The 21,759-nt window shown below is 48.7% G+C and overlaps 2 protein-coding genes across 4 annotated transcripts in view; one reads left to right on the top strand and one right to left on the bottom strand.

The window, feature by feature from the left end:
* LOC142410310 (uncharacterized) lies at positions 1-19,177 on the bottom strand. Its single transcript, XM_075502642.1, has 3 exons — positions 18,587-19,177; positions 16,258-16,373; positions 1-96 (listed from the first exon to the last, which is right to left on the bottom strand). The coding sequence occupies exons 1-2, from the start codon at positions 19,175-19,177 to the stop codon at positions 16,320-16,322; spliced, it is 645 nt and encodes a 214-aa protein (XP_075358757.1). The 3' UTR covers positions 1-96; positions 16,258-16,319.
* Positions 19,154-21,759, top strand: part of ACP2 (acid phosphatase 2, lysosomal) — a 9,603-nt gene continuing 6,997 nt past the window's right edge. Inside the window, exons 1-3 of one of the 3 annotated variants that reach the window (XM_075502641.1) lie at positions 19,154-19,286; positions 19,376-19,471; positions 19,544-19,630. In XM_075502641.1, coding sequence (XP_075358756.1) covers positions 19,176-19,286; positions 19,376-19,471; positions 19,544-19,630 — 294 coding nt within the window. In that variant the 5' untranslated portion in view covers positions 19,154-19,175. Of the gene's footprint in view, positions 19,287-19,375; positions 19,472-19,543; positions 19,631-19,943; positions 20,052-21,759 lie in introns of those variants that run through there. The other 2 variants (XM_075502638.1, XM_075502640.1) reach the window with 2 other exon arrangements.

The raw sequence follows: 21,759 nt of genomic DNA on the forward strand, positions 1-21,759 counted from the left end.
CTCATCGCTGCAGCATTGTTACTGCCGAGCAAGGGGCTGCAGGTATCTTTCTTCAAGGTCTTTAGTTCCTCTCTGCTACTGAAAGTCAGAAAGGAAGTACCTGTGGAAAAAAAAAACAGATGCAAAAGAGGCAAGAGTTCAACTACTGAGGCTATTAACTCCCCAAATCTATTACAATCTGCATCACAAGCAAGCTTCAAGATTTTGTTTCCTTCTTTATTAAAAGGGACAATTAACTTTGTTTTATCAATGTTTATGCTCTTGAAACACAATATTTTAACAAACTGTGGTAAAAGGTACAAGATTAGCACACCCAGGCGCAAAACTGTATTTTTATCGCCAAAATATTTATCAAAGCAGGACAAGTCTTCATTACTGCTAACACCACCAGGGGACTCAGCCCTGACCTCTCCAAGTGTGTAAGAGGGAAATTCCAGACTCTACAACCAGTGGCCTTTCTTAAAGCTTCCAGTAACAAACAGCTCATTGCTGCCAGCTGCCCTGGATTTTGTGGCATGTACTGCAGAGCACATAGAAAACTGTAAAAGACAATTTTGATACAATTATTTAGCAAAGACTACAAAACACCAAATTTCCCTATTAATATCAGTAGCCAAAGGCTGTGCCAAAGATCAGCGATGTATCAAAGATGAAGATGACAAATCCTGCCTTCACCTACAGCAAGAAATTGAAAGCCAGCACCATACCTATGGGAAATGACCATTACACCACCCTCAGGAAATAGATTCACCACTAACCTTCTGAGGATACCCTTTTCTGGAACCTGGAAACCACACTGAAAAGCATCTTTATTATACAGCACTAACTCCACTACAGAACCTGAACCTGGAAAGCAAATCCAATCACTTTTTCCAAAAAGCACCACCTGCACAGAAAAAGGCCTTACTGGTTTGACTGCACAGACTTAGTGAAACTGATGCAAACTGCTAATGTGAACACCCCTAATCTGATTGAACATGCATTTGATCAGTTGATCTTAACTCAATGATTTACCAATGCAAGCTAAAGGGATTAACTGATTTAAAAAGCAACTACGTTAAAGGCCTGTACCAGTTTAACTTGAGTGATTGAGTTCAGGACTGGAAGCCTGCCACTCTCTGAAAGACAGGAGGTGACAGAAAGCTGTGCAGCAGCCCAGATACAAAAGCATCAGATAGCAGGAGAATGCCTCACACACTGCAGTGCTGACTGGGAAGAGGCAGAGGACCACAATCCCAAGTCCCTTCTTCCCTCCTGGGTATTTGGACCAGATCGTGCAACTTTTCTTAGAATGCCAAAGGCAAAGATGAAAGCAATACTTCCACAAACCACCCCCCTCTCAGTACTCTGAAACAGTCATCAAGTATAAAAGCATTCATACTGTCAAGCCTGCTGACCTCCTGCCATCTGCCATTACACTGTGGCAGATAATAGAGGCAGGTGTTAAAAACCACAGGGCATATTAATTCACATGACATTCGCAAACACAGCCTCAGACTGTATAAGGAATTCGGAGCTCCCTCCCCTTTGGTGCATGCAGCCACTGAATCACTGGAGAAACAGACTATGTAGGATAAAAGCAGTGGTAGCAAATATGAAACTCAAAGCCATAGAAAGGAAGAAGTCCTATTGTGGGAGACTACAAGCTAATTGATGTGATTTGCAACCAATTAAAAGAGACTCAAGGCCCTCAAAGGAACAATGTGGCTATCTCAATCAACTTTTTTTTAAAAAAGTCTCCACAGTAAATCCTGCAGCAACTGAAAACCTTGTGGAGACGCACAGAGCATTAGACACAGATAGGAACTTCACTGAAACAAACCCAAACCCGACTTGTATTCCTAGTCCCACATAAACTCCTCAGTGATGCTGATATCAGATGTCTCTGGACATGTTTGGGCATGAAACAAGAAAGCTACATGTACTGCCTCAGTGCATTTCCACATTCCTTTAAACCACGCAAAAGACTCACTCGAACATTAATTATTGTGCAGAATGAATCACCAGCAGCAGTACTGCAGTAATTTTTCAAAGGGAGAGTTTGATCCCCCAGCTGAGGGACTGAGTGACAGTACTCAGGCCCCACTGCCTTCAGTTCAGTAACCCAGTCTTGCTGCATCACAGCCACAACTGCTATGTATTCCAGAAAGCGAAAGAGGAGGGTACAGCCTGATGGGGTTTCAAAACTGTGTCACCCGCACAACCACGACTGACATTGCAAGAATGAAACTTGCTGTCAGCAGGACATCTGGAGCCGAAAGGGGAATTTCTAGGAGACTGCAGACTTCCTGGCAATGTCTGAGAAGTGTGCAGCTACCAACAGGGAAGGGAATATAAATCCACGTGCACACCCAGGACACAGTGGGGGGTAAGGCCTATCAGCCACTATCTTCATGCTGCAAAACCAACCCACACGCTCCTACCTCGTGCACCAGCCTCCAGCCTTCCCAAAACAGAATGGGCCCCAGATAGGAGAGGCCTCTTGTCTTCTCTGCTCTAGTTTTGTTTTGTAGCTCTAGCTAGTTTTGTAGATGCAGTAACAGTTGCAGGCTGTGGAAAAATGACCTAACTACAAACAGCAGCACTCTGGTGCTAGGTAAAGAAACCTAAACTAGCATTTTCCCCACAGGCACACAAGCAGGAGGCTGTATGACTAGGCCAGGGAGTTAGTTTTCACAGAAATACACGAGGATTGTTTTCAAATGACTAAAAATCTTGTCCAGTTTTGTACTAATAATCATGTTATTAGAGGTCCACATCTTCCGATTCGCACGACCACTTCAACTAAAAATGTAGAAGGGTGGTGCAAGCCGTAACTGCAAGAGGGAACACAGGCTTCTTGACATAATCTGCTGTGCTGCCTCCCACTGTCTGTCTCAACTCTGTCAGTTTTAGAAACCAGGACTGGCCAAGTGACAAAAGATGAAGCAATCACCTCTCTCTAACGCAGCGTCTAGAACAGAGGAATCTGATGAGCAGACATACTCCCGTGAGGAAGCACATATCGATGAAAGGCTAAGGGAAACAATTTTCTGCCAGCCCTTGCCACCCATGTCTCAAATAAAGACACCAAACACTTCTGAAATGTGTCAGGTTCGCCCTACTCCATTTCTTCCCTCTCCCTTTCTTTTCTGAGACAATAGAAAAACTCAGATAGCGATGGTCTCAAGATCAGTGCTCTTGCAACACAAAGTACCGTTAACAGAGACTAGAGGTGGCAGCCCTGGCTCTTGCACCTCATGCTAAGTGCCAGAAACGTTCGTTACTTCCTCCAGCAACAGTCTCATCTCATCCCGTTCCCTCAGCTGAGTCCTCTTCCAAGCCCAGCTGAAGCACTTATGCACTCTCCTGGAAGTCTTTGTTCTGACCTGTCTTCAACAGACGCAAAGCAACAGAATATGCCTCATTTCTGTCCCACATTCATTGAGGACAAGTAAAGGAGAGAGCATTGGGCAGCACAGCACAAAGAAATCAAATGAGCCAGATGCAGTTACTGTGACACTTCTGCTAAACAGGTCTGTCCTCTCCCTGGTATTCCTTGTTTGGTGCTTTCTGTGAGAAGTTTAAGGATCAGGAACCAGACCAGATGCAAGCACATCTCTGAAGAAACTGTACTGTGGCGTGCAGGAATAATCACAGGAATCACAACGAGCCCTCTACCTCCAAATACTTCATGTTCAGAGGAAACGGTAGCTTTTTAGGAAGTTTGCACCGATCTCTGGGATCTTTCAAAACAGGATTTACTGGTCAGAGTCCTGGTCCTGTAAATTACAAAATCCTACAGCCTTCTGCCAAGGGAAAAATATATGGTTACGTTTCAGTTCTGTAATGAATCACAAGTGCGTACTCTGCAGCACGTCAGCATCAACAGAAGAGACCTTAAATTTGTACACAAATGTTAACATGACTGTGCTCACATGTCACACAGCTGCGTGTCAAGAGGACCATGCCTTTGTGCATGGGCCTAACAGGCTGTTGGTGAACAAACGCATCTGATAGGAAGGGCTGTCCTTCAGAGGTACCTAAAGCAGGGATATAATTTGGCATTTTGGTTTCTAAATGTGTTCTGACATGCAATACAAGTGCCAGCACCCAATCTGAATCTATCTCTGAAAGCTGGGCTCACAACATTGCATGAACAGTTTCATGCTCTCTGCTGAAATCTAAATGCACAGCTCACACAGTGGTGATGCTACCTTGGGTATCAAAAGCTGGCTACAGATCTAAATGGCCAAGAAAAAAACTTGTTGGACAGATTTCACAGGACCCTACAGCACCAGCACAGAACTATGTCCCTTGGGAGACACCACTGTTCCAATCCTTTCATAAGGAGTAACCAGTATTTTGTGACCTAATGCTCTTCCTATACTGGCTCTCGTGTAGCAGCCAGAGTATTTTCACAAACCTTCCCAAGGAACTTGGTACTACCTTGTAGCCGCCTCAGAGAAACAAAGGTTATTCCCAGCTCATGTTGGCTCATTCCTCTTCCTTCTCTCTGCATCATCACATTTCTCAAGAAATGATGGAGCAGCTAGTAGGTCTGTAAGCGAGGCAAAAGTACACATGTAACAGGTTTGAATTAGGAAAAAGCTGAAAGAGACACTTCTACCTTTCAGGGCAGAAAAAGAATCCTATGCAAATCTGTCACTTTGAAAATGAAGTAATATTACATGTGAAAACTGTTAAAAGTCATGAGGCAAAATAACTTCAGATTGTCAATGGGAGGGACAAACCATGAAAATGCAAGGTGTGCAAAGCAGTGTAACAGAATAGCATAAAGAATGATTTTGAACAGTATGTTTACAAAGAATGGAAAGAATGGTCCATAACTCTCAAGGAACGGAGACTAGCCCTGTGCCGCCACTGTAAATCCCTCTCTACAGAGAACTGCAGGGACACAGTTTGAAATCGCATTATCCATTTTGATCTCTCAGAAGCATAAAGACAACTATAAACTGGAAGGAGTTTGCAAGCCACCGTCAGTCCCAAGCTGACAGAAGAGAGCTACAACCTCCTGATTGCTTTCATTTGCTGTCAAGCTAAGCTTCAGCTGACCATGAGCAGCTGCCTAAGTGTGCAGCACTGGCCTGTAAGCCTTGCAAGTTGTTGCCACCTCTGCCAGCTATGCAAAAGAGTCCTACCAGTCACTCCTGGCTGCACAGCCTGCTCCTGAGGGATGGGCAGCTGCATTCTGGTCTCTTGCCCACAAGTTAAGGGTCTTATTCCCACCTCTGCCTCTCCAGCTCTAAGTTTTAGAGCCCCCCCGCTTACTTTGGCTTTTACTCCTGCTGCTGACCAACTCTTTTATTACCCATGACTTTGCTGACTTCTGGCATGGCCTTTGCCCACACATTTGTCTCTTCCTTTGAACTGGTGCATCCCTGAGCTTGATTGGGTTCTCACTGCAGCACCCAGCTCTCATTGTGAAAAATTCCTTTGGCTTTAGTCTGGTCTCAACACACAGCATGCTGTCTCCTGTCCAGGTCAGGTATGGATGCCATGGCAGAGTTCAGAGAACAACAGCAAAAGTGACTAACAACTGAACAGATTAAACTAAACAAATGTGTGTCACTTGGTTGAAAGAGTACTGGGAAGAGAAGCAGGAAGGTGTAACGATGGTGTACAGCAGGATGAAAGGCATTATTCTGAAAGATGGTATGCCTAAAAGGCATAGAAGGAAACCAAGGAAGGAAAAGTCAGGCTATTACAGAAAAAACACCCTAAAGGTGAGTTCTGCGAGACTGGAGGGCAGTATCCATAATTTTCCTTCCAAAACTAGACCTTATATGACAACTGAAACGCAGAGAGGTCTGCAGACATTTCTGAATCTGAACCTAATATGACTTAGATGCTCTTGACCCACAGAATATGCTATTATACACAAACAACGGCAGCAACAGAAGTTCCAAGCTGGTTCCATCCTACCTCAGGTAAGAAGGAATATAGGATGGAAACAAAAAAGAAGTCTCTCTCCACTGAACAAATTGGTTAGCAAAGTGAATTAGTATCATAAGGCACAACTGTACTACCAAACAGAATGCAGTAATTCAGGGCAGAATCAGCCCAAACTACTTTTGCTTTGCTCCACACAAAAAAAAAACCCAACCAAACTCAATCCTTGCCTATGAACTTCAGAGCACAGGATTTGTTTCTTTCCTACACATCCTGCAGATCCCTCTGTTTTGGGAACAGGGCTTCCCAAATTGTACATCAGGTGAAGACAGCATGCGCTGACTCCAGTCCCACTCAAGAACCTACAAGCTCTGCAAAGGAACGCCTCACCCCAAAAGCAACTCTTTTGCAAGAAGTCAGCTCTCCTGTTCACATGCCTCATCCAGCAGATGCTCCCTCCCCTCTCACCTGCCTCTCATTATTCCTTGCCTGTCAAAGACTGAGGTTTTGGGTTTGCCCTTGTCTTCACCTCTTGGTTTCTGCCTGATCAAAGAGTGCCATGTCAACACAAGAAGCAAGAGGAAAAGAGAGTATACATGTGACTGCTTTCAGGGTGGGTAAGATCCTGAAATGGGCTGTGCCTTTCTGTTTCTTCCCTCCCTCTCTCCCAACTGCCAGATGCCCTTGGTCCTGCAACTAAAAGGAGGAGAAAGGAGATGAGGTTACTGGAGTTCATTCACACTGCGCACAGGGCTGCTCTCGCCACTCTTCCTGTTTGCAGGGAAGTATCGGTCCCTCTGACAAAGGGAGACAGAAAGAGGCAGAGAGGGAGAGAGAGAGATGATGGTAAGAGAGGATAGACTTTTCCCTGGTTAATGAACTGGAAATTAGTAATAAGTGATATCAGGAGCGATGTGGCTACCTTGCTGCCATGAAATTCCTTTAACGGTCATTGACACAAGTTCCCTTGAACTCTGGAAAACGGCACAAGCCAGGTCTGGGTAACAAAGCTCCAGTCCCTTCTACCCTTTCTAGGCTTTCTAGTGTCACCTCAGCTGTCAAGCTTCTGGCTAACCTAGAGTATAACCACCTCAGGAATGACAAAAACTAGAGCATGCACTGGGTTACAGCAAGGAAGATGTTACAGTAGCAGCATCCCCCCACCTTCCCCTCCCCTCCAAGCTGCCTTGTAAAATGACAAGTCATCCTTTCTCAGCTCTGTCTGGCCAGATGAGCTGTGAAGCCAGCGTCCCAACGTGGGGAGCAGACAGAGCACAGCCACTCTGGAGTGACACCAACTTCTGCAGCACTGCAGAAACGAACACGAGCAGAACTTGCCGTTTGTGGCTGAACTGCAGTAATCCCCCGTGTCTGGCTGCGAATCCAGCTCATCGACAGCTCGACACTGCTATCAGCACCGACCTTCAGATGGAAGGAAGCACAACTGAGGCTTTGACACGGGCTTTAACAGGAAAAATACCATCTGTGCTCCTCCCAGGAGGATGAAACACACAAAGCAGAGCAGCTGCCCCCTCCTGCTAGCAGAGTAGCAAAGGGCAGCTCTCTGACACTCCTTGGGAAGAAGGGGAAGGGAGGGGATCCAGCCTGGAACCTTGTCTACAGAAAATGTTTGTCAGCAGCAGCTATAATAGCAAACTCTCCCTATGGAAACTCACTTTAAAACAGCAGCAGCATTCTTCTGCCAGTACCACTCACAATTTCCCCAAGCAAATTAAACTATCCTACCAGTAAGTCTTTTTTTCCCTTGCACATCTAAATGTATCTATGCAAAGGTGGTTTTGGTTTGTGTGTTTGTTTTTCTTCCTAGGGCCCCTCTATTGGCTAATGGTGTCATTCTTTTGCACTTCTAACCACACCACCAGACACACACACACAAAAAAACCCCAAAGAATAAAATCAAACGTGAAAAGTGTTGAAGCAACTTAGAAAACTTCCTACTACAAAATAATCTGCTAACTAGCAGACCCTGCTTTGGAAAAATTAAAGCTGAGATGTTTGCAGCTCATTATTCCTGCTGCTGACCAGCTCTTACACGTCCTACATGCAGTGACAGCTCATCACGTCCTACCTGAAGGCTGAAAATGAGATCTGACCCCACCACCTTAGTTTCCTTATAAATGCCACTGCATGGCAGCATGGAAAACATGCCCACAGATTCCGTTTCTTTCTGGATTCCTTCTCCAGCTTTACTCAGCCATCAATACTTTGTTCTACACAGTTATACATAGCTATCCAAAACATAACAGCCAGCCATTTTTTGAAGCAACAGTTTTAAGACCCAGAGCTTCCTTAGTCTTCCCAGAGAACAGGCTTTAAGAGACAGGAAATACACAGTGTCATTCACATCAGAGGTAACAGCAATAACCGGCTAGGTTCAAAAAGCTGGTTTTTTAAAATGGGGCTTAGGAGGGGGAAGAGTTAGACAAGCCTCTCTCTTCAATCATTGTGGACTTCCACTGGGGCGCCACATTACAGAACAAAAGAAAACTCTACCTTGGATCCTACATTCCTCCTTTACGACCCTCAGTCCCACAGATGTTACAGCTGTGCTTCAGGGAAGACAAATCTGACTCATGGCAGATTTGAGATGTCATCCAAATGCCATCTCAAAACTGAAGAGAGATATCAGAACTTAAAAAAATAATTTAAAAAAAAGCAAGAATGAATACCCAAAATAACATCCTGATAGCGGAGATTCCAGGGAAAAGAGTTAAACCTAGACCATGAGCAATAAAACAACCAACTAGACTATGTCTAGAAAAATAGTACTGCAGGCCTTTTTTCTGCATGTAGAAAATGATAATGATAAATAATCACACAACATACTGTTTACCTGATTATTTCCTTAAAAATAATTTCATGTCCACAAGACTATGCAGTCAGGGAATAACATTTCATGACCTATGCCTATTCTAGCCAAGTGTTTTTATCAGCTAGCATCATGAAAGGGAAATCTGCTCAGCTCCCAAGGTTGTCTCAGCCTATCTCTTCAACATCAGTATCACAAACTGCTGTTGACTCCTTTGAGAAGGAGCATGGCCCAATCCACTGTCAGCACTGCAATATGACTAAAACAGATAAAAGCAGTAAGAAGCAGCTGCAGTATTTTACCAGGAAGACAAGATGACAAAGGACGTGTAAAGCTGTAGGATATATCACAGCAAAGCCAGAAAGAGAACTTAAAAGCCCTCAACGCCTAGCCCTTGTCCAGACCACCTTCTCTTTCAAACTGGTCTTCTCCATCCTCTAGCCGATATGAAATAAAAGAACATGAAGAGTAGAGGCAAAAGAGGCAAGAACACAATAAAGGGGAGGGCTGTTTACAGTACAACCATTTGTTCATTTTTCTGATTTCGTCCTTTCCTCCCACCCCAAGAGTACTTTCATCAGCATGCTGCGTATCACCATAACTGAAACAAGATTGTTTCTGGGAAACAGCTTTTTTATAAGGTATCTATATAGCACTTAGTATCCAAGCACCAACCCACCTAAAAGCATCAATCAAAATAAATATCGCCCCTCACAGGCAAAACAGAAATACAGTACTGGTTTGCAAAACAGGCAGGAAACTCATTAAGATTCCCTTAAGGGCAGTAGGGGAAAAGTACAGATTCCCATTCACAGAAATATCAACCCTAGATGTAGCACAGAGGTCAGGAAGAAATGACAGTACTACAGAAATACCCATATAAATAACACATTGGAGGGATACTGGAACAGAGTTTTAAATTGCTTCAAAGTAAGCTTGACTGCTAATCTATTCCCCACTCATTCATTACTGGGGATATATTTTGGAGGGTTTTGCTAACACTGCTCTTAGAAGCACAGGAGAAGAGAGGCAGGGGTTCCCACCCTGCAGCAGATGCATGTATTCAAATTGAGATCGGCCAGAAGACTGCAGTAGAGCAAGAAGAGAGATCAGAAAAGCTGCCAAGAAACACAGTGAAGACTGGCACAGGGGTGCAGGTCAGAATAAAGGACTATTAAGAGCTCTGTTGCAAAGTAAACTTGCCCTGCTTTTGACTTTACTATTCTGGATCCCTGGCCTTTATGGTCTATTTCTGCTTTGGTGGTCATTGCAACTAAACACTTACAAGGTACAATAACAGCAAAATAAGGAGGAAGGATTTTTTTTGGTTTTTATAAACCCACAGGGTGGAAGCTAGGAGGGAAGAGTTAAAGGTCTGAAAAAGAGAGAAAGAGGATCTGTGTGACAGGAAGGGAGCATGTGAGAGGGCGTGTGACAGGCTGTGTAGCAGAATGTGTGTGTAGATCTCATTCCCTCCAAGGCTCTTGGCCAAATGCAGAGCTGAACTTTCTGCAGACTTTGTCCTGCCAAGTCATGTTCCCTTCTCACACTGCCTGACATCACCACAAATACTCAGCTGGAAAACAGTCCAGAGCCGGACAGAGTCCACCACTCAAACAGCAGCCAGTGAAATGGCTGCACTCACGGCACACCCACTAGATGGGAAACCAGAGCCACCGACTCTCCTCGCAGGTTATCTCCAAGCACCCAGGAGGCCTCACCCTCATCCATCCAGAAAGAGCCCTAACAAGGCACAAAGAGATCAGAGGTGCTAATGCACAAATGCTTTTCTATTGCCCAAATAACGTAGCCCAGAACAGATTGGAAGCCTGCACGAAGACTCTGATAGAAAAAAGGCAAAAGAACGTAACCATCAGATTGTCAGGATTTGTCACAAGCAATGTGCTGCAAGGAGTCCACTCTGTTCCCAACTCCAGTGCAACCCTGCCATGAGGAGATGGAAGCCATCACACACAACCCATGGACAAACCAGGAGCCAGTGGTTCTGCATGACTGACGCTCCAGCAGGGTCTCCATGAAGCAAACAAGCAAACATTATACTGTCAGAGAGCTCGTATCACCTGACTTCTCAGAAATAATTGAGAACCCAAGATCAGTGCTGGAAAATGCAGGCACGTGTACAAGTGTGTGGGAGCAGGCAATGGGGCTAAGCCAACAGGTGGCTAGATTTCTTATTTTGATCCTTGTATCAAGGGAGAAGGGTGGGGATGGCCCACTGATTCTGGGACACTGCTAAAGGCACCACCCAGAGCAAGTATCAGGGAGTAGCAGGTAGAGATGATACTGAAACAAGAGAGGACAGTGCCTGCAGTCTCTTCTTGTTTTTTCTTCAATCTTCACCCCCAGCCTGCTGCTTAAAAGCAACATGATAAAAAATGCCCCCAAAGTACAGGTGATAGGGAGAAAATTCATGTTTTCTTCAGGCAAATGTTTCTGCTTTCTCTACTCCTGTGCTATTTCTAGGAAAACAAACAGCAACTTTGGAGCTTTCTGGAGACCAAGGGAAAATTTTTCTTCAGTCTCATATAGCCCAGAAAGTTAAGTTCCCTCTTCTCAGACATGTCTAGATAACAGAAGCTACATTATACGATCTATGCTTATCAGTATTTTACATTTTAAAACACTCCTCACAACATAAGTTAGCTCTTCCTTTGCTAAGGAAGGGAGTCTGAAACCTTCCTTAAAGGTCTAGTAGTGCAACCTTGCCTGTCCACATGCTATATGGACCTTAAATCATACCCCTAGGGCTTCCTGCCCAGACCCGCAGATAACTGAGAATCTGTCCCCCTCACCAGTTGTAAACACAGAAGCCATCTTTTGCACTTCTTCCTGGCCCTTTCACAGAAAGCAGGTGATTATTCCTCTCCTACAGACAATGGTCAAGGGTGGGAAGCAGTCATTCGAAAGACCAGAATCACAAAGTTGGTATTTGAAGGCAAGGTGACAGCTTCTCCTTCTGCTCTCAGAGCTCACAGCTGGGTGAGCTGCCCTGCCTCAGCAGCAGTACTCATGCAAGCCAAAGCACACTGGTGAGGAGGGCTGGCCACAGGACTCTGTGTGTGCATGCATGTCAAGGCAAGCGTCACCAGAGCAATTCTCAAAGGCTGTTCCAGTGCAACTTCATGTGCCCACAAACATTTGCACATGGGTTCGTGGTGGTAGGTGCACAAGAAGCCACTACATGTGCATATCTGAGAGTCTGTGTCGAATCTTCCAGGAAAATTCACTGGCATGGCATGTGGAATCCTTTGGGGGCTGGCACATTTCTGCATGTATGACCCTAGCAACCGAGATACACTATGGAACTGCTGCAGAAGCCTACCTCTTTGCCCTCATTTCATAAGAACCCTAGATAGACTATTTAAATTCCAAACATTTTCCTGCAAATGGATTTTACACACATTTTTCAAGATTACACTCACTAAATTTATTCTCTAAGTTAATGACAATTTATGATAAAGCCTAAAAGAGTAATTTAGACAAACAAATGCACACCCTATCCAAGCAGCACATGGTTGCTGGAGAATGTTTAAAAGAGCATAATTCCTAAACTCTAGAAAGTCACTAAGTCCACAGAACCAGAATCCACTTAAGTACCAAACAAATCTTTCTTAAAAAGAGCAGAAAGATTAGTTTCTTCAATTCACTTATTAAATTAGTTCAGTTCACTCAAAGTTGAGGGAGGCAGCATAAAATGGGGGGGGGGGGGGGGGAGCTGTTTCTCTTTTCCAGTCTCTGAATAAAAACAAGACATGGGAGGATGAGTTATGCTCATTCTAAGATCTGGAAGGACACGATGACCAAAAACAACCAGTTCATTTTGCTAAGTACAGATAACACTACTCTGTTAAAATAAGTCAGTTTTAATAGCACACACTCCAGAAAGTATATTTTCTCCTATGTATCCAGCGTGTGATTATAGCCTAATTATAAAAAATTTGCATATTTAATTTGACCTTTTTATTCAAATGCTGTTTTGAACAACTCATGAGGAAAGAAATCATTCACCTAGTAAACACAAATGACAATTTTCTAAAGTAAACATTTGCTGTCATATAATAGCATAAATGGGTGTATGTAGATACACTGTATCATCCTGTTTAGCAAGAAGTAGTAATAGATTAGCCTAACCAATTACAATAAACCTTCCTTTCTTAAAAGTATTAAATGCAAAACAAAGCTTAAACAAACTAAATTTAAATCACCAAATCTAATCATGATTTAAATCAGCAAGTGGGAAGCCTTGATTTAAACCCATTAACCTTGTTTGTTTCAGAGTTCTGCTAGAACCAGCAGGCCAAGACCGCCCCTCTCCCTGGAGGGAGAGAGGATACAACTTCCATGCCCAGTTCATTTCAAGAAATTTTACAAGTATATTTGCCAATATTTTTTTTTAAACCTTAAAACAAACTAGAAAGCCTTACATGACAGGAGACACCCACTCTCTTGTCCATCATCTGCTTTAAGTGAGTATCAGACTGATTGCTAACATCTTTTATTTACATCCCAGAGAGGTTTCTATGCATATACAATACAACCTGACTCTGCAGCATGGCTTTTAAACTGCTTCAGTCGTCACATCCCACAAGATAGCTCTCCTACTTAATCCTGCAACACTAGTGTTGGTCTGTTCAAAACAAGAATTAGATTTCTCGTTCTCTAACATTGTTCTCTTCATTTCTTCATCAACTTCCCACTAAATAAACATTTGTCTTTTCCCCTCCTTTAAACATACTGGATAGTCTGTAGTGCTCTGCTCTCCTCTGTACACTACCCTAATTAGCCTTTGCCCTCCCCAAATAAGATACTTAAAAGCTTGACAGTGTATACTTCAAAGCGATTTATGAAATTATACTGAAATTGAGTATATCACCTTAATATTTTATTTTTGATACTCAATAAAGTAAGTAATTTTGCTTTACAGGAAATCTGGTTTTGAGATCTCCAGATGTAAAAGTGCAAGCTACACTTTTACAGGAGGCTCCAGGGGTGTCTCCTTTTTAGTGAGGACACAAGAAAGGAATTTGTCTATGCTCCAAAAATGGAAAAAAAGGTATTCTGTCCTTAGCAGGAAGTCACAGAACAAAAACCACACAGGAGTGCTGAAGTAACCCATCATAACATTTCTAATACAAAAATTTTTAAGACCTGCCAGACCATGGACAGCCTCATCTAATTTAACAATATTATACACATCTCTCAAACCCAAACTGACTACAATACAGCTTCTAGCTGCAGTAACCACAATGAAAACGCTAACTTGTATATTAGCAGCCATATGATCTAATGACCAAGTTCAACCTGTTTGCAGCCTAAATGCAGACCCGTACCTGTCAGCAGGAAGCATTCCCCTGAATTCCCTCCTAAGATGAAGTTCCTTCCCACCGAGACAGTTTCCACAGCCAAGACAATGCAATTCTGCCTTCCTAAATTATTAGGCTGTGAGGAAAACAAGGTAACATATCCTACTGCAGACCAGCAGAACAATTTCCCCAATGAAACAAAGTATCTTTGTATAGAATCATAGAATGGTTTGGCTTGGAATAGACCTTAAAGATCATCTAGTTCCAACCCCCCTGCCATGGGCAGGGACACCTATGACAGGTTTCACTTCAGTTCCAAAACATTGATTTTTCTCCAAGATTGTCAAGTCTGTGAATCTTATGACTTGAGGGAGGAGTGACAAACAATCTGATAAGCTTTCCTATTCAACGTGCAAAGACCCACACATCTGCGACAATAAGACTTTCACAGCAGCTGCTTCCAGAGCAGAAAGCAAGATCATCTTTCAATGCATTCAAGACAAAGCACATTATATTCTATACTCTTCCTTGGGCAGATGGGAACACAGCTTCTAAAAAACAGCAACAGTTAAAGACCTTAAATTCAAAACTTAAAATTTTGAAAACTGTCAATCTTGATAGCCATACAATCACAGACCAGATCTAATTAAAAGAGACGTGACTTTTGAGGTCCGAGACCATCACCACTGGATCAAACATTTAACAACAACACAAAATTCATCCTTCTGTTTACCACAGAACAAGTGCGCTGAGTTGCAAGGACTAATCCTAGAGAAAGTGTCTTTCTTGGAAAAAAAAGTCATAGCAATCAAATGCACATTAACACACTGGCAATATGACTCTTCCTGCAGGTGTGAGATCAGGATAAGGCAGCAAACTCACACTCTGTACTCGTACAGCTGCATGCTCGTTCTTCTGCACACCCTCTGCCTGCCTCAGCGCTGCACAGCCAGCTGGTAAAGGAAACATGCTGACAAGGCGCAGAGGGCTGCAGCAGCAGTAACTGGAAACAACTGACAACGGTAACCCAAGGCACACAGCCAGAACACACTAATTCTGCAATAAAGTTTCTCTGTTTCTTATCTTTTCCGATTAGGCAATTTATATACATAGTCCCTGCTATGGTACTTCTCCTTGCATCCCTTCACAATACAAGTAGCTGCAGGTTTCCTCCAGCAGCTACAGAACTCCTGAGCAGCTCCGCAATGACCCATGTTTTGCCCTACCTGAGGCTGGTTTGGATTTATTCCCCCCACCTTTTTTTTTTTTTTTTTTGGGCGGGGGCAGGTGGGGTGAGAGGGAGGCAGCTGTTAATTATTTTCACCCCTGCTTTTCTCCTGCAAAAGCTGGCCTTCCCGTATGAAGAAGGATGCATGGGCATATGCATGTATGAGAAAGAAGTATCACTGAACTCAGTGCTAGATTTCAAAAGGGGGTTACACCAGGAAGTCACACAGTCAGTCTGCCCTTACAAGTCTTGCAGCAGCAGTAATCTTCTGGCAGACATGCCACAGGTGTGATAGCAGAGAAGTGCGGCAAGGCCAAATTCCATCTGGTATCTGGTCCTGGCACAATGCGTACCGCGTCCAATGCCCTCTTTCCACAGCCCAAAGGAAAGAAGGGCTGAGCTCAGCAACACTTGGCTGAAATTTTCAAACAGCATTTGCTTCCCTAACTAGAAGATAAGACTTTTTTTCTGTTTCTACCTCAGCAGGGGGGTTATATCTTGATTAAGACTCACTCCACAACCAAGCCCACCACTCACTAAAGGAAGTAAAAAACAGCTTTTCCTTTTTCTTCTGTCTGTCCTCAGGTATAGCCTTCTTCCTGACACCTGGGGAACAGCAGATACTCCACGTACCTTGGAACAAGCAGCAGAGCTGAGAGGACTCTTCCCTACAGACAAACATAACCTACAATCATAGCCAGAAACTGGCTGACATGCAGTGATCCAAATGGTTAGTCAGAAACGTGACTGAGTGTTAGAGACTCCCTCAGAAAAGCCTTGCAGTGACGGGCCTGGCAGTGCCTTTAGGAAGAAGAAAAGGGGGGGGAGGAAATTTCAGGAGATAAAAGTATTTCTCTTTCACCGGTGATCCAAGGTGTGCTTCTGGCCCATAATGAAATGCCTGTCTTGACAGATCTGTGGACCTTAGCACAACAAGCTGCAGTGAAATGGCACAATTAACAGTCATCACCAATATAAGCAAGTTACCTCTTAACAGCACCGCGCAAACTGACAGCTGCGCAGACAAGTTTGTGTCCTAGAAAGCTCACGATCTGGGTTGGCAGGATGCAACAGGTGAACGAGACAGAGAAATGCAGAGCTGAGTAGAGGAGACAAGGGAAGAGGAAAGCTAACAAGTTACCACAAAGCAAGTAAACATCTCCATGCTGCACCTGACAGCATCTTCAGAGACAGCAAACAGAGATCCGGGCTCCGTGGATGCATGATAACAGCCACGAGTAACCGACATCCCCTCCCTTAAGGCCTGCACTAACTTGCTAGGTCCATCCACCTGCTGCTGCCGCCCGTTCTCCGACCTCTTTAGCAGAGGGACCCTCTCCAACGGCGCGACTGCGCAACCACTGCCAGCCCGAGGCGGCAGGCCCCGCCGCCGCCTGCAACACAAACCACACACGACCGCCAGCAGCACTCGGCTCCTTACTCACACCGAGAAAGGGGAGCCCGGCCGGCGGGTCTCGCGGAGCTGCCACGAGAAACGCGCCGCTGGGCGCCGCCGGCCGCCGCCGGCCCGGCCCGCACCCCCGCCAGGCCCCGGGCGGCTCGGCGGGACGGGCCGCCGCCGCCCCCCTTCCTTCCAGCACCTTCCAGCGCCGCCCGGCCCGGCCGGCAGCACCACGCGGGCGGGCGGACGGCGCTGGGCCGCCGGCACCGGGTCCCAGGAAGCGCTGCCGCGGCTCGGGCCGGCGCAGGCCCGGAAAGCCGCGGGGCGGGAGAGCGCGTCCGCGCCCCCGTCCCCCGCCGTGACTCACGGACACGCGGAGCGGCCGGGCCGGCCCCGCGGGCAGCGAGGAGGAGGAGGCGGCGCCCGCCCCGCCGCCCCCGCAGCCAGAGCGGAGGAGAAAAGTTACCGGCGCGGCCCGCGGCTCCTCGGCGACTGCTGCTGCCGCCGCCTCCGCCGCCCCCCGTAGCACAGGTGCCCGAGCCGCCGGCGGGAGGGGCGACCCGGCCCGGCGCTGTTCCCAGCGGGGCGCCGCGGCGGAGCTGCGGTGATGTCACGCGCCGCGCGGCCGCGGGTCACGTGCAGGCATCGCCCGCCCGCCCCGCCCCCCCGCCGGCCGGCGCGGCCGGCCCCGCCCCCCGCCCCGCCAGTCCGGTGGGAGGCGGAGGCCGCCGTCCGCCCTGGCAGTCAGCGCGCAGTCACCCCGACCGCCCGGGACAGGTCGCTGAAACGGCGGCCACGGACGGACTCAGACCCTTGTCCCACGCTCCTCCGCGCCCGCCGGCGCTCACAGCCTCGCCCGCCGGCAGAGCCGCCGCCGGCCCTCCGCCCTCGCCTGGGCTCGGAGGGGAGGAGCAAAACCGGCAGCAGAACAACAAAAAGCAGGTGCCGCAGACCGGCGCACGGCCCCGGCCGGGCACGGCCTTTTCCTCCCAGCCCCCACCAAGAGCCCCCGCGGCACGCTACCAGCAAAAAGGCACGCGACTTCGTGCTTTTCTCGAGATGCGAAAGCGCATCAGTTTAAATTCCGCAAGCGTTGAAGCACGAGCAACCGAAACTCGTTATTCCGTCCAGCTGAACTTTGCGTGTGACACCAAGCCTGCGCTGACATAACCCCTCTGCTTCACTAACCCTTCAGCGCTCCACGGCGTTACGCACGTAACCTCCTCGTGCTGCGAACCACATAAAGTTTTAAGCAAATAAACACGTAAGAGCGAGCTGATTTTTGAGCCACCGGGCTTCAGGTCTCCCAAGACTTCTTTGCAAACACGAGAGCCACGTTTCCTTCTTTTCTTAAAAAAGGGAAAGCCGAGAGGCCCGTGCAGTCACCTCTCTCTGCGCGCTAGCAGGTGGAGACGAGGGCTAAATATCACAAAATTCGTTTAACGGCCTGTGACCTTTCCCCTCTCTCTAGATGGCACCTGCCCGATCCGGGGCCGAGGCTTCGGCAGACGCACGCCCGGCAGCAGAAGCCGGCTTCCCCCGCGCACTCACGTAATTCCACCGAGGTTCGTGAGGAACGACCAAACCCGGGCAAAACCCGCCAGCGGCAGCCTCTCGCCAGCAGCGGCAGGTCCCTGCTCCCACGCAGGCATCCTTAGGCTGACGCGGGGGACGAGGCGATTAACGACCCGCCAAGCCAGGGCAGCCGGGCTGTGCCGCCCGCTCGCTGTGCCTCCTCCCGTCCGTTCCGGCTTCACCCGAGAGATCGCAGACGACGCCCGGACGCTGCCAAAATTTTGCCGTTTAAGAGACGCGGCCGGCTGCCTGCGCGGCTGCCACACAGACTTCAGGCCGTGACACAACCAAACCCGCACACCCCCACCCGTCCCTACCCGCCGCCGAGCACCTACGCGGTCGAAGCCCACGGGGACGCCTCCACAGAGCTGCCGAGCGCAGGCCAGCCAGCGGAGGACGCCGCCGTTACACCGGCGGGCCCGACCCGGCCGTACGCGGCTCCCCAACGGGCCCAGGCGCTCCCGCGGCAGGCCGGCGGGCTGAGCGGGCCGCCCCGCCGCTGGGCTCCGCCTCCGCCCGTCAGGAGGCGGGCGCAGCCCCGGGGGCCCGCCTAAGGCCCGGCCCCCTCCCCACGCCGGCTCGGCCTTGCCCGGCCCCGCGGAGCGCAGCGGGGCCGCCCCACGCCGCCCGGCGCTTCCGAGGCGCGTCCGTCCCCGCGGGGGGGTGGGGGTGGGGGGAGGGAGCCGCATCCCGTGAAGCCCCCGGGGCCACCCCGCCCCGCCCCGGCCGCGCAGGCGCACTGCGCGGGGGGCCTGTGAGGCGGGCACGCCGGCCCGGGGGGCGGGGCGTCCCCAGCCCCCGCCGGGAGTGCCGGCGGCCCGGGCCCGGCCGCGGCGCTTCCGGTGTGCGCAGGAAAACTGTGTCCGTGCGGGCCCGCGGCCGGCGGCGGGTCTGTTCCGCGCTGCGGCGGTGGGGGGAAGCGCCATGGCGGCCGGTCCGGCGGGGTGCGGCTGGGGAGGCGCCGTCCTGCTCCTCCTGGCGCTCTGCCTGCAGCCGCCGCCCGCTCGGCCCCGCAGCCTCCGCTTCGTAACGCTGGTGAGGGGGAAGGGGGGCGGCGGGAGGGGGCCGGGCCGGGCCGCCCGGTGACCCGGTGCCGGGCCGGTGTGACGCGGTGCCTCCCGCAGGTGTACCGGCACGGAGACCGCTCGCCCATCAAGGCCTACCCGCGGGACCCCTTCCAGGAGAGCGCCTGGCCCCAGGGCTTCGGGCAGCTCACGGAGGTGCGTGCGCGGCCGCGGCGGGCGGGGGCCGGCCAGGGCCGGCGCCGTCGGTAACGCCCGGTGCCGTTGCAGGTGGGGATGCGGCAGCAGTGGGAGCTCGGCCAGGCCCTGCGGCGGCGCTACCGCGGCTTCCTCAGCGACACGTACCGGCGGCAGGAGGTCAGTGCCGCCGGCCGCAGCGCCGGCAGCGCGGCTCGGGGGGGGGGGGGGGGAACGGCGCGCTCTGCCGCCCGGGGGCCTGGGCCGCCCCGCCGGGCGGCAGCTGAGGGCGGGGGCTGCGGGAAGCGCCGCGCTCGCCGCGGGTGGCTTCTTTCGGAGGGGGAACGCCGGCGCCGGCTCCCAAAGCATTTTTGCTTGTGGGCCGTTTCCACCGCACGCTGCCGAGCGGGAGAGGAGGGTCCGAGCGCAGGCTTCGGTCTGAGCCTGGCCGCGGGGGGGAGCGGGCAGTGCCTCAGCGCGGCCCTCGCCGCGGGGGCTGAGGCAGTCCAGCGGAGGCCGCGCCGCGCCAGCGCCGCCGTGAGACTCCACGCCGCCTGCTCTGAAGTGGAGGGAACAACGCGGGAATGCCGTGGTGTAGCTGGTACTTGTTTCTCACTCGAGATTGTGAGGGGTTTTTTGGTCACATCAGCCGGCAAGAATGCAGCCCGTGTTTGCCCTGCCCTCCCCGGCGCCCATCAGGTACGATCCCATGGGAGTCTGTACGTGTAAGCAGTAGTCACTAACCAGAAGTGACCCTCCCATTTGTTTCCACCTGTAAAGTATCGACGGCTTCAGTCCCCCAAAGCTATTAATTTTCCTCTCTCCCTCCAGGATGTTGCCACACTTTATAATAGTTGTTGAGAAACTGGTAAGTTTCTTTTATAAAAGGTTACGGACCCCTTGTGGAACCATGTGCTAAGCACAGGAGAAAATTTGAAAGATCCAAAAAAGTAAGGAAGTAGAAAATCCCCCCAAATACGCCTGGCTGGTTGATCAAAGAGGCGTGAGTCAACTGGAACATGAGCAAGTGTCACGACGAGAGGCATACTGTCATGTGGTTCGGATGGACAGCGGGCAGTCAGGACCCCCTTGTCCCACTGCTGGCTCTGCATCGGTTCAGTTACTTTATCTGCGCTCACTTTGGGTGATTGACCAGATGGGGCAAACTGAGAATCCCCGTACAATTTGCTGTCTTTGTTTCCCCCCTTTTTCAGCTCCCCAGTAAATACCCAGCTTGCCATAGTTCAGATTACATCCCTTCTTTGACATTTGCTTCATCAACAAAACTTCCAGCATCAGCTCAAACACAGATCCTTTAACCTTCCTCAGTAGTTCCTTTCCAAACATACTTCACTCTCATAAAGCTTTTGCCAGCTGAAACTGTTTTTCTTCTCTTGCTTGACAAGGAAAAACAAACCAAGGCATATGCAAACAAAAGCTGTTCAGCTAACCAAGCCTGAACCCCTCCTCAAGTTGAGCAACCTCCCTCTTATAAGAAGTGTTGCCTCTGGGTGACACCATATGACTGTCTGTCACCTGACTCAGCGACAAGCTGGAGCCCTGGCAAAAGGTGCTGAAGAAAACATGTACACTCAGGGCTTAATTGTTTTTTATGACACTTTTAGAATTGGATCCTTATCTTTTAAAATATTTCCTTTCTATTTCTTCAGAGCTTTCTGAGGATGAAAGCAGTCCTGTCTAATGAGTAGAGGGTCAGCTGTTTTCAAGCCACAGTTAAGAGGTAAAAGTGGGTAGAAATTGTCAGAGAAAAGACAACCTTTTTTTTTCTCCTGACTGTGAAGTTTTGAGATACACTTCATGTGAGAGATGCTATACAGAGTGAGCATAGGTATTTTTTCTTATGTTTCTCTTTCCTCATTTAACATGTAAAAAAAAAATCCCAATCTTGACATTGTATTTCATCTTTCTGGCTTTTTATTCTTGTTGTTTCAGATTCAATATGCTGTTTCCTAGCACATTCTTTCATGATTTCCTATATGTTCCTCTTGTTTTATCACTGGTTTCTCTCCAGTGTCCCCTAAGTGTTTTCAGTACACAGATACCAGAATACCAAACTTTTGCTGTTTTGACCTTCTGAACTTTTCTGTATTTTTCTTGTTTCTCTTTTTTCTGGCTCGGATCTCTCTCTCTGAGCTCTGGAATGATAAGTCTTGGCCCGTTAATCCCAAGGGCCCACGATGATCAGATAAAATCCCAGCTCCCCCTTTTCTTCCTTTCCTGTTCATCAGATCACTCTTGTCGTCGTTTCTCAGACAGAAAAACTCAGGCTTGGAGAAGCCAGTTTTTTT

Source organism: Mycteria americana, chromosome 5, assembly GCF_035582795.1.
Source record: "Mycteria americana isolate JAX WOST 10 ecotype Jacksonville Zoo and Gardens chromosome 5, USCA_MyAme_1.0, whole genome shotgun sequence".
NCBI lineage: Eukaryota > Metazoa > Chordata > Aves > Ciconiiformes > Ciconiidae > Mycteria > Mycteria americana.